Below are 12,744 nucleotides of genomic sequence, written 5' to 3' on the forward strand. Positions count from 1 at the left end.
TATAGAAGGGAACTGTTTGGTTTACACAGAAGTTTGGTGAATACCTCATTCTATTCTTATTCTGTCCTCGATTTCTTGCATCACTTAACAGTTACCATGCAATTGTGTGTTTTCTCCAGGTTAGGAACAATATCACAGAGTTTACCTGGTAGAAAGAAGGAATTCCCAGCAAGAGGGCATTAGTGCTAGAATGTGCTGTGTGCTGACTGAGGCAGCCATGCTGGTTTCAGGACACAAGCCATGGTGTTCATTGCTTGTTTGTCACTGGTGTCATTTTGCCATCCTCTTCTCATTAAAGCCATTGTACCATGTGTTGTCATTTCTAGATGTGAAAGACTTGAAGAGCAGTTAAATGACCTGACTGAGCTCCACCAGAACGAGATTCTCAATTTAAAACAGGAGCTGGCCAGCATGGAGGAAAAGATTGCCTATCAGTCTTACGAGCGAGCCCGGGACATCCAGGTGGGTGATAGAAGCAACAACCCAGGTCCTGCCCTTTGCCTGCTCTTTCAGGAACTCATTCACTTTTGAAGTATGCCTGCACTTCAATATTCGATTTTAATCCTTGTAGCTTTATTGCTAAACTACTGCATTCCAAAAGATCCTTTTTCCATTTCTGACCTCTGGGTATCTCTCCAGGTAACATCCTCTGTAAAGCAGGGCTGTGTCCCACACAAAGGGAACCTGCTGCTCAGCTGGAGCACAGCAGGAGCCAGAGCCCACTTTTTCTGCAGGTTTCTGTATTAGACACTCAATGGGCCGTGACCCAAACACTTTTTTGCAGTCATGTTCCCAGTACACGGCCCTGGGGTGTGGTTGTGTCACTGATTTTACAGCAATGGTCACATAGCTCTAAGGAAAAATGGCTATGTGTGTGCACTGCATTGAGTCAGGAAACAGTTCTTTCTGTTGGCTTTGAAGAAATAAGGAGGTGTTTCTAAAAGAAAAGCTTCTTTTAATATGTAGAAAAGGTTGTGAAACGAGATCTTGAAGTTGGAGGCCCTTCTAACAAAGCAAAGCAGCTGCTGACCCTTACAGAAAAAGGCCTGTTCAGAAACAAGTCTCTTGACTATTATAAGTACTTGCTGTGGTAGTTTTAACAGATATCTCAGTTCTGATTGCTCATGGGAAATATTTGTAGTGTGAGCAGAGAGTTGTAGGTTAAGAGTTCTCCCTTTTTCTTGCCGAGGTACTTCAGCCAGGTAATTTCCTCTGAAGACCAAGCAGGCTATGCTGTTCATACACCAGCTGTAACTGATTGTCAAACGTTCTTCCTGGTCACTGCTGTTTGGGACAGCTGAGCAATTCTGCCCTGTGCTTTCAGCGGTCTTAACCAAGGAGAGGCATTCCATGTTTCATTGACCCCCACAAACATGATGCAGTGAGAAATGTAACAGGTGACAATGACCTTTAAGTTAAATTTAATCCGTGTCTGTGGACAGTGGTACAATGGCCCCTGGCAGTGTAAACAGGAGGCTGTCCCTTGGAGGAGTGTTACAACAGTCGGGTTTTGTTCTCCTCTCTAAATTCAGATGGCAGGAAGATTGAATTGAAGTGGGATTTCTCAACAGTTTTTTTTAATCTTCATCGTACGATTCAGTACTTTTAGTGTAATCTTAAAAGTTGGGACAGCCTATTTTTCAGCACTGCTGGGGAAGAGGGAGGTGTTTTGTTGTATAAAAAACTATTTAAGAACATGGGCTACTGTTGCAGAGGAACAGTCCTGGTTCCTTTTTTGGTGATCAGTCTAGGAAGGACTGCTGCAGATGGCCTATGTGTCTGGAAATTCAGGTGACTCTTGGGGGAAGATTGGTAGAAATTTTGTAACTTGGTATTTTCAAGAGCAGAAGTCTCTCTTGGTGTTAATTGCCTGAAAACCTCTCTCCTACTTCCTAGCCCCCTGCATTGCATGTCACCGGTATTTTAGTGCAGGTTGGGTTGGTCCAGTTGGGGTTCAGCCCGGTGAAAAGGTCTGACAAATCCCGCTTGAGTCAGTGGGGCTTTAAAGAGGTGGATTTGTGCAGGGTAGTCTTCTCCTTGCACCTCCTTTCATTTTGCCTCTTCCTGTAGGCAGTTCCACAAATCTCATGCTTCTTACCCTTCTAGATGTCTTTCCCCAGCCCTCACAGTCAGCTGGAGCTATGCCAGTGCCACAGCTTGCTGCAGTCTGGAGAAGATATCCTTCCTGCAATGGCAGCTGTGCAGTCCCAGCCCTAGTGCCCCTCAGACCTTTCTCTGAGCTCACAGCTCATTAAGCAAGCAGAACACAGCTGAGCCTTTGGTAATTATTTTTGTTGATGTAGCTTCTGCAAGGTTGCCTAGTTTCTGCAAAGGGGTCAGATAAACACAAGTGACTCCAAGGAAGGTGGTGGAAGTTGAGGTTCTGGGAATGCACATCCCAGAAGAAGATGAAGATTTCTGGCTAGGCACAGCACTTCTGTCCTCTGAGTGGCCTCTTGCTGGAAAAGCTGAAGTGACCAGATGGCTGGGTAGCCCCCTTCTGGCAGAAGCTGTGGGTTTTCCCGGCCTAGCATCTCCAAGTCAAGCTTTCTGGGTGTGGATGAGGCACCTGGGGTATTGCAGGCTGCAGTGCCCAGTCAGCAAGGGGCTTCTCACCTCGGATATGGGAAATGGCACTGCTTCCCCTGCTCCCACTGCAGGGCAGGAGCTCAGTGCATGAGCAGGGTGAGGTGAGGGGACGCTCCTGGCTTGGCCTGGTTGGTGCGGTAACAGATGTGAGCTTGAGTAACCCAGTACGTGCTCTTGCCCACAGGAGGCACTGGAAGCGTGCCAGACGCGCATCTCCAAGATGGAGCTGCAGCAGCAGCAGCAGCAAGTGGTGCAGCTGGAGGGGCTGGAGAATGCCACAGCCAGGAACCTGCTGGGGAAGTTCATCAACATCTTGCTGGCTGTCATGGCTGTCCTCCTCGTCTTTGTCTCCACTGTGGCCAACTGCGTTGTGCCCCTGATGAAGACTCGCAATAGGACGTTCAGCACTTTATTTATAGTGGTTTTCATTGCCTTTTTGTGGAAGCACTGGGATGCCATCACCGGCTACTTGGAACGATTCTTGTCTCCCCCCAGATGATGGTGGCAGGAATGGGCTGCGCCGCTCGCTCCTGGTGCTCTTGGTGAGCAAGTGTGGCAAAGATTAGTCAGCGACTACTCTGCTGAAGTTTTAAAGTGTCCGAGTGAATTTGTTTACATTTAGAATAACGTTTTTTCTCTGCAAGATGCATTGCAATAGTATTTTTTAGATTTTACTCAAGAACTCTTTTGGCGAGAATCCTGGATAATTTTTATGTAGCATGGTTCTCTTTGGATGCAAATCTTAAGATTCTTTAAAGTGTACAAAAGAAATGAATAAAATACAGAAATTTGGAGCATACCAATGGGCAGTTTAAATTGTGGCTTGAACTACTGTACTAAACCTGTCAGGAAGAAGAGAACGTGGTTAGCTTAAGACGAGCAAAGCTCAATCTAGTGCACAGCCTTGAATGATGGTACCACAGCAAACCTGTAACACTAAACTTTTACTGTGAAGTCTGCTCACATTCCATGTCCGAGTGTATGCATTGAGTGGTTTCTTTCCTTAACAAGAGAAAAACAACAACGTGTGGATCCCTCTCCCAGCTCAGCATCTGGGTTCGCCGTTTGTGTTAACCTGACTTCAGTAACTTTCTGTAAGGCTGGCTAACTTGGCTGAGTATATGGAGTGGAAGCCTCATGCCATATACAGTAACTGCACAGTCGTGCTACAGTATTTTGAAGTAGTCCTTGAAATACATATACTCTTTAAGCAGAAGCCCTTGGTCGCACTTTTAAGGTTTTTTTTTAATATATGTATATTCACAGATTTAAAAAAAAATCCGAACAGCATACTTGAAGAGTGTAATACTCAAACTCTCAGTGCTTCCTTATTGTTTCTAATAGGATTTTTTATTATAATTATAATTATTATTATTATTATTGGGGTTTTTTTTTGAAGGGGTTGGGAGGGTCATTACTTTTTTTCTTTCAAATAAAGAAGTGATGTTTTTAAATGAAGAAATGCGTGAATAATTGTGAGCCGTCTTGTCCTGAAGCAGTTCTGAGAAGGGCAGAGAGTAGTTTCTAGTGTCAGGCTGTCAAATGCAGCACTGTCCATATGCCATTTGTCTGTCCTCCTGAGCTTGAAGATGCAGCATCATGGAAAACATCTGTTTTCTCCATACCTTTTTGTCATGCAGGGCTTTTTTCCTTTTTCCACATGTGAAGGATGCTATGTTTGTATTTTTTGTTTGCGTGTCATCTCTCATTCCTGGCCTCAGGATAAGAGCAAGGAATTTCTGTTCATCTCTTCCTAGGGAAAAGACAAGTTCTTTTGAGGAAAGAAGTACTGACTCAACAGTTCACTTAACAGAATGGTTATCTCAAAAATAGTTCTAATTAAAAAAAAAAAAAAACCTGAAAAGTGAAACCAAAGTTTTCGTCCTGTCAGGCTCTGGTAAGATTATTTGTGTGTCTGTATCTGTAGTGTGCCATCCTCTTTTTCAGCCACAAGGGACAGCACTTGGTGCAGACACCTGTGTGTGCAAATCTCAAAAGGAAATGCCAGCTTCAAATGCAGCCCCAAGTCTTCACAATGTGCCATTACTGGTGACCTGTTGGTACAGGTAGGCAGCCCTCAAGTCCAAGGAATCTGTGTTCATTCTGTGCTGATTTTTAACTGCTGTCCTTTTCACCATAACAGTGCCAAGATTCATCTTTTGTCTTCATGAAATCTAAAAAAAAACCCTCCAGGATTCTGTCAAAACCATTTATGGTGTTTAGTTAGGTCTTACTGTTTTCCTTCATTCCAGGATCAACTTCCCTCTAGGAATCAAATGTTGCCCAAGTGACCTAAACCAGTTGAAATCATACGTGGGCATGTATGAGACATGTACAACATACATATACACACATGCATAGGCATTGTGCTATGGTACAGATTCTGGGTTCTGAGAAATTCCCTCAAACAAAGTTAATACCTTGAGTGTTTTCTGATTTCCAGCAAAGGCAAGGCCTCCACTGTCCATCTTTCTTCCTCCAAGAGTTTTTTCTGCAGTCACAGGAAACTCAGGTGCCCTTCCCCCAGGGATCCCAGTACACCTCTCTGTCACCATGTGCACTAATCTGCTCCTGTCCTAATTAAAACAAAGACTGACATTTACAGCTGACTCAAGCCAAAACTGCTTGTGCTTTCTGCAGTGCCACAGCCAGAGCAGAGGTGTGTGGCCATTCCCTCCCTTGCTCCTGGCTCCGGTGAGGCTCTTCTCTAGTGACTCACATTTCTTGGCTAACTATCATCTTGCCATTTTCCAGGTTTTTTCAGAAACAAATGTGTGAATCACAGTAAGAACTGATTTGGCACATAACTGAAATACTTCGTTGCCTTTTTTTTCCTGAAAACTGGCCTTTGTACCTCTTTTTCTCAGTCTTGTTCACACTACAATTGCTTAAGATACGTTTTCATGTGGTCAAATCAGGAAGGAGTTAAAAACCAGTGGCTCTGGACATTTAGTGTCTGTAGTATTTAAGGAAGTGTTGTCCCTCTTCTTTATGTCCTAATTTCATTTATTTTCTCAACTCTGTCATATTCAGTAAGTATCATTTGCTAGCTTGCCAGAAGTGCAGGCTTAATAGAAACTGACATCTCAGAACTCTTTGGTGAAGGCCATATACATATGGGTCTGGACAAAGTGTCTGTCTCTTTCTCTCTCAACAGTTTCTTCCATTCCAGAAAGTTGTCTGCAGTAACGTCATGTATGATGCTGCATCCACTTCTCATATCCTAACACAACTGCCATGTGTTTTGCCTTTTGCACTAGCAGAACATTTTGGGGTTTTCCTCCCTCTTCAATTTGAAAGTCTGTGATGATTTCTGATAGCTTAATGATGATGTTGTTGGAAATGTGATTCTAGCTTTAAAGCTCCCTTTCCTTGTACATGGTTGTGTTTGCTTTCCTGATGGAGTGTTTCTGGGTGACGCGTAGAGAACAGTTTCTGCTGTGGATGTGAGTGCGTGCGTGCGTGAGTACCTTTAATAGCCTCCTTTGTAGATAAAAACTTTTTAGTGACCATCTCTGAGTGGCAGAATGTTTCCCAAAACATTTCATATTCGGAGTTGAAGTGATTCAGAAATTGCTTAGATGTGTTTAGCACATACTGCCTTGGCACATAAAAAGGGAAAAATATAATGGACTGTGTAAGTTCCAGGAGCAGCACCTCCTCATTAACATTTGAGGGTTCAAGTGAAGTTCATCTGTTTCCCCTATTTCCTTCAATATAAAGAAGAAAGAAAATCTTGATGCAAAAAAAAATATTTTTAAAACTTTTAGAAAGTTCTTTTTTCTCTCAGCCTCATTAGTTTATTTCAAGGGTATTCAGCATGCTCCCAGCAGTTACTCTGTTGGTTTATTCCAATCCCATGTGTGCTTAGGTGGGATCAGATGAACTGCTGACTTACGTGCGTGTTGCAGGAAAGCACTGTCTGTCAGCTTTGAAAATATGCATTTTTAAAATTAAAAAAAGAAAAGGCATTATAACAAAAGAAGCCAAGCTACAAAGGGTTCAAGACTGAGTAGTTTTGCCAGTTTTTAAATGAATTCTGGAAGTGGCTAAAGAGTTACCCTGTGTGTCTGTGTTGTGTATGCCAGGTGGTATAGTCGTAGGCAATTGACTTAGCTGTAAGTGTGTTTTAAAAGTGTAAAAAAAAACCAGAAAAACTCACTTGCACGGGTTGAAAAGTACAGAAATGACACTTGTGAACGTAACACTGTAGTTTATAGATCTTAAGCTGCTAATTGTTGAGAGAGATTTACATTTGTCTTGTCTGATTGTTGCAGATTTATCTGTGGCAATTTTACTGTATATAAAAAACTTTAAATAAAGACCTCAGCTATTAACACCGGTCTAGTTTGGATCTTTCTGGAGGGGCGAGGGCAGGGGAAGGGAGGTGCTGTCATGGAGAAGAAGAGGGGTGTGTCAAAACTGCTGAGCCCTGAGAGCTCAAAATGTCGGCAAGTTCTCCATAGCTCTGATTGTCAGACTTTATCCTACACTCAGCCAGCCACACACCACTAGGACACAACAAAAATAAGCTGGTGTCAGTGTCTGGTCTTGCAGGTGTAGGAAAGGAGCAGCAGCATAGCATTCGTCCTCATTGATCCTTTCCAGCCCCCTTGTGCGTGGGACAGCCTCTGGCAGGGTCCCTGCAGCCACACTGTGACTCAGTTTGCAGGTCAGTTCAGTCAGACTTACCCACCAAGAGTCTGTCTTGGAAGGACCAGCAGTTGGTCCTGTGTTTTTCCACCACTGGTCAGTAGCCTGCCCTGTCCCAGATGAGAACAGCCCTTGCCTCTGTGGACTTTGTCCTTAAGGGATTTCAGGGCCCACTCTGTGTGACATGCGTATTTAGAGGCAGGTGCACTTGTAGCATCACCCGTGTGTCTCAGGGAGCTTGTGATGGAGCAGTTCCAGGCCTGGCTCAGTGTGGATGAGAAAGGCTGCAGCTGCCAGGACAGCACTCCTTAGCAGAAAGCTCCCTCTCCCTGAGCAGAGGCAAGAGACTGCACAATGTTGGTTGAGCCCCTGCTGTAAACAAGAGGTATTTTGGCTACTGTGTTTCATAGAAGAATTTCTGAATCCTTTATTATTTGTACAAACTGAAAGTGAGCAGATTCCTCACTGGTGGAGAAGATACTTGTTCCTCTTGGGTTTTGATCATGTGGTATCAGGAACAAAGAACCAAGAAGGGAATGGAAACAATATTTTACGGATAAAGGTATGGAGTCCTTTTCTCTGTTTTCACAGAGATGCAAGTACTGTAAAACCAGCAAGAGATCAAAAAGCAAAAGCAGCTGTTTGCAGGATTTTTCCCTCTGTAATCTCCTCACAACCAGAATGCAAATTCCAGCAGTTTATGGATGAAGCAAGTGCATGGTGCTGCTTTTGCTAGAGCTGTCTGACTTAGGATGGGACATGGTTGTGAGGGTAAATGGTTCTGCATTCTTTTGGGACGGTCACCTGAGAGGTGCTGGCTGTGGCTCAGGAGCAGCAGGGGACCATGATGACCAAAGGTGAAAGCACTGGCCTTCTACTCCCATGTCAACAGATTTAATCTGATAATGCAGGGGATTAGGTGGTGTTACTCAGCTTTTTGGTTAGTCTGTGGGAAGTGGTTTGATAGCTCCACCCAGGTCCTGGGGAACAAACAGGGATATGGCAAGGGTACAGCCAAGCTGGGTTGCAGCAGTGGAGGTGAGGAATTGGCTCATGTTTCTCACTGGAGCAGTCATTCTCCCCGGCCAAATAACATCACTTTGATGTGCTAATAGTGGAAATTTTTGCAAACAGCCAGCTCCCTACCACAAAATACCAGTCTTTAAGTTGTTTCTTAAACACCAAATCAACTGGTGTTTAAGTGTTGGTCAGTAGTTCATCAGCCTCAGAGGAGCCTCCCTCACTGACTGGAGTTAGAAATAGGAAGAGGGTTCTTTGCTGCCTGAGTTAGCATGAAATAGAATATCCCAGGGCAAACCAGCTCTGCTGAGTGGCTTGTACTCTAGCCAGATCCCCTCTGAAATTAGGAATAAGAGTCACCTTGAATGTCTTCTTGGCCTTTGTACCAGCCTTGTGCCAACCCTGGCCAAAGGGGAAAAAAAAAAGTAATATTGCCTGAGAAGGGCCAGAGCCGGATGGGGAGATATGCAGTGTGTGTTCAGCCCTCTTCCTCAGTGCAGCTGTTCCTGTAGTCCTGCCTGCTTTCAGCTGATAGTCTTCTTGACTTAGAGCCAAGAGGTCTGAAGGCATTCAAAAGTTCCTCCACTACACATAAAACAGTGTTTTCAGATTGGGGTCACCTATCAGACCTCTGTTGCAACAGCCTGAGGACACCTCTGGCTCCAAATCATTGTTTGAAGAACACCTAATCCTGATTGTGACCTCCAGGGAGGAGGATGCCTGAGAGCCTGTCTGGCCAGGATAGAGAAGAGTGTGACAGCACATTGCGCTATCTGGTCAGTCAGCTCCTCAATTCCACCTGCTTCTGGCACTACTGACACATCTGCACATCACCGAGGTGCCTCCCCATTCATTCCCTGAGGGTGAACAGGAGCTCTGGGCCAAGCCAGCCCCGTTCCTCCGCAGCTCTGCTGAGCATTCCCTGAAGGGGATGGTGCTGACACAGTGAGCACACTGAGGGGGAGGCAGCTGCTTGGTTTGCTCTGGGAAGGAGCTGTGACAGCATGGCTCATATTTTTCTCAGACACACCCTGAGAACTAAACGAGATATTTTACAAATATCCCATCCTGCTCGCCTGGGCAAAGGATCCCGAGAAGAGAACAGGGACTGAATGAGGAAGCAGGTGACATTTCACTGATGGAGCACTCCTCAGCAGAAAACATCTTCAAGGAAGCAACATCTCTCCACCCTCCTGATTGTTGTCTCACACGTCTTGAAGCAGTTGTGACCCTTGGCATGGGTAAAATAGTCCTGTCCCACACTGCTCAAGAACTTGGGTTATATTCGTCCAAAAATGTTTCATTGAAAGACAGTTCACTTTTTTCAGATCAGCTCTCCAGCTCCATTGGGCACATCAGCATTTCCCTCCACCTCTGGAAACAGACTGGCAGGTAGGTATCAGCTGGCATTCCATCTGTCCCGTCCAATGCTTTCCCAGCTGGCGAAGGCCGGTTGTTGCTGGGCGCGGCCAGACTAGCCCAGGCGGGGCCAAGCCTTCGCTACCCCGAGTGCCCAGAGCTGGGCCAGGGGGTGCCTGGGGCACTGCTGCCGCGAAGTTACAGGGACGGGATCTGGACCGGCTGATGGGAACCCTTTGGATCTCGGAGTTAACGGAGGGGCCCTGAGGGCTTCGAAGGCTCCGGCCCGAGTGGCCCGCGCGGGTCCCGCCGCGCCCTGAGGGGACTCGCGACCCCCTCGGCTCTGAGGCCGCCTGGCGGCGATGCCTGGCACTGCACGTGCGCGCGCCCGCGGTCTCAGGCGACCCCTGGCGGACACGTCCGGCAGCGCGGGCGGAGCCCTCGGGCAGCGGCCGGGCCCGGGGGCCGCGGGGGCTGCGGCTTGGCCGCCGTGCCCCTGCACCCCGCGGGGCCGGGCTGCACCCGGCAGCGGCGGGACGGTGCGCAGAGGACATGGGAACGGGCACCGGCAGCGGGGCAGCTGGCACAGCCCAGCCCGCCGGCTTGCAGGCACCGCCGGAGCGCCCCGGCTCTGCCGCTGACTGCTCGGCCAGCGCTGCCGCGTCCCGGAGCAGCGCTGTGCAGCGCGGGGGGACGTGCAGCCCCGGACCTGCTCGGTCATACAAACACCTCGCCGAGGCTATCCCGGCCTCCGGGGCATCCCGGATGCACAAACGGCCTTGCCATGCAAATGTCCCGGCCGCTCCACCGCAGGGCCACGGGCAGCAGCTGCAGAAGCGCACCGAAGTCCCTGTGCTGGTTCTGCTGGGCAGGACCCCTCTCCCCCATGGTTCAGCATCATTACAGCAGTAACTCAGTGGTTATTACTGCTCGGGTGCAGTCCTGTTTCGTGTTGGCTCGGCTGGGGAAGAGCCTCTCTGTCCCTGCTCAGGCTTTGCAGGCCCTCTCCTGATCCGCGACAGGGCAGCCAGGCCTGCGCTCGGCTCCGTGTCCCACCTGGAAAGGGAGCAGGCAGACACAGGCTGCAGATCTGCAATGCCTCGTGCTCCCTGCTCTGAAGGGAGCCATTCTGAGGGGTAATTGTTCATGGGACATGCTTGACAGCCCTCAAACCAGCAGTCACATAAGGCTGAATGCTCTGCTTCTGTTGTTAAGCATGGCTGGGTCTGTGATTACAGTGGAAATCAGTCATTTGTCTGATCTAGACCTTTCCTCTCTTCTCCTCAAAGTGGGGCTGGAGTCTACAGAGATCTGCTGACAAGCTCCTCCCTGCTTCATCCACTGCAGCTCTGCTGAGCACTTAGACCTGATCTCCTGCTGCTGCCTCTCCTGTTCCCATTCCTGCTCCCATTCGTGATGTCTTTGCTCACAGTTCTGGCTCTAGAGGCTTGGTGTCTCCTCTGGCTCCCAGAAAACGTGCTGTCCTATTTGCTGGCTTGTCCCAGAAACAAAGGGGAAACCATGCTGATCAAGGCTCCCCAAGCACCAGCCTCAGCCCTGCTCTATTGGAGTGGTGTCCCCACCTACAGAACTCACAAAGCAACTTTTTCTTGGATGCAGGGTAGCTTCCTAAGAGAAAAGGAAATTGAAAAATCACATGTTATCATCATGCTTAACAATGTTGAGGTTCTTCGAGAACAGGACAGAGAGAACCTAGCAACAGTGGCTACATTGATAAATTCCCCATTTCCTGACTCGGGCTGGGAAGGAGGGACCCCTGCAGGGGCAGGACTGCAGAGTGATGGGGGCTGGAGGTGGCAGACAGGCCAGCTCAGCAGGCGCATGGTAGTGCAAGCAGAGCTGGCAAGCACAAGCTGCCTGTGGCCCCGGGGCAAGATAAACCTGCAGATTTTCAGCCTGAAGGTGTTCCCTCCTATTAGCAAAATGCCCGTCATCCTTCTGCCACATCCCCCTTCGAGAAGTTGCCAAGAACTGCACCTTTTTCCAGGTGTTACCTACATCATTAATTACTGGGGCAAGGTGTGGCCTCATCTGAAAATGGGGAGGCTGTGGAGTGAGGGCTGTGGGGCCAGGGCACAACTGTGAGTTGGGAAATGCAGGGACTGGTCTGGGAAAGGGCTTTTAATTGAGCTGCTGAAATCCTTCCTCCTTTCCCCATCAACAGAATGAAATTGGGTGTTCTGCTGTCCAAGATAATGTTTTGTTTTGCTCTGGTGTATGGACAGTTGTGGGAGCTGCTGGTGGAACCCCGTGCTAGAATTCAAGGAATGTAAAAGGTGAGTGAGCCGGCGTGCCAGGTCCTTGTGCGGGGGAAGCTCAGCCCCAGGGCGGGCTGTCCGCGCAGCAGAGCCGAGCCTGGGCCCGGGGCTGGGCGCTGCAGGGCCCCGGCGGGGCGGGCGGGCCCGGGGGCTCGCAGGGAGCCCGGAGCCGGCTCTGCAGGGCTGGTACACCGGGACAGCCCCGAGCCGGCTCTGCAGGGCTGGTACACCGGGACAGCCCCGGAGCCCCGGAGCCGGCTGCCCTGCAGGGCTGGTACACCGGGACAGCCCCGGAGCCGGCTCTGCAGGGCTGGTACACCGGGACAGCCCCGAGCCGGCTCTGCAGGGCTGGTACACCGGGACAGCCCCGAGCCGGCTGCTCTGCAGGGCTGGTACACCGGGACAGCCCCGGAGCCCCGGAGCCGGCTGCCCTGCAGGGCTGGTACACCGGGACAGCCCCGGAGCCCCGGAGCCGGCTCTGCAGGGCTGGTACACCGGGACAGCCCCGGAGCCGGCTGCCCTGCAGGGCTGATGAGCCCAGGGGTGTGCAGAGCAGCAGCGAAGCTGACCCTGCCTGGAGCCCCGGTCAGACACAAAACATGTGCGAGGAACGGCTGGTCAGGATTATCGCCCTTGCTAGGCTGAACTAAACGTGCTTTACACACAGAGGTACCAGTGAGCAGGTGTGATAATGGCAGTGGAGTGGATGGATTGCTACTATCTGGCTTACAAACAGCTTGTATTTAATCATGCTCAGTTTTCTTTCCCTGATGCTGAATTTCTGCTCTGGTGCAGGGCTCACCAGTGCCCAAAGCAGCAGCAGCAGCAAGGCAGCAGGGGCCTG

General features: G+C 49.0%; 1 protein-coding gene across 8 annotated transcripts in view; it reads left to right on the forward strand.

The window, feature by feature from the left end:
• The window catches only part of TMCC1 (transmembrane and coiled-coil domain family 1), a 73,484-nt gene extending 66,553 nt beyond the window's left edge, over positions 1-6,931 (forward strand). For all 8 annotated transcript variants that reach the window (XM_064723868.1, XM_064723869.1, XM_064723870.1 and 5 more), the window contains 2 exons: positions 327-462; positions 2,774-6,931. In XM_064723868.1, coding sequence (XP_064579938.1) covers positions 327-462; positions 2,774-3,088 — 451 coding nt within the window. In that variant the 3' untranslated portion in view covers positions 3,089-6,931. The remainder of the gene's footprint in view (positions 1-326; positions 463-2,773) is intronic.
• Positions 6,932-12,744: the final 5,813 nt, after the last annotated feature.

Source organism: Zonotrichia leucophrys, chromosome 12, assembly GCF_028769735.1.
Source record: "Zonotrichia leucophrys gambelii isolate GWCS_2022_RI chromosome 12, RI_Zleu_2.0, whole genome shotgun sequence".
Classification (NCBI taxonomy): domain Eukaryota; kingdom Metazoa; phylum Chordata; class Aves; order Passeriformes; family Passerellidae; genus Zonotrichia; species Zonotrichia leucophrys.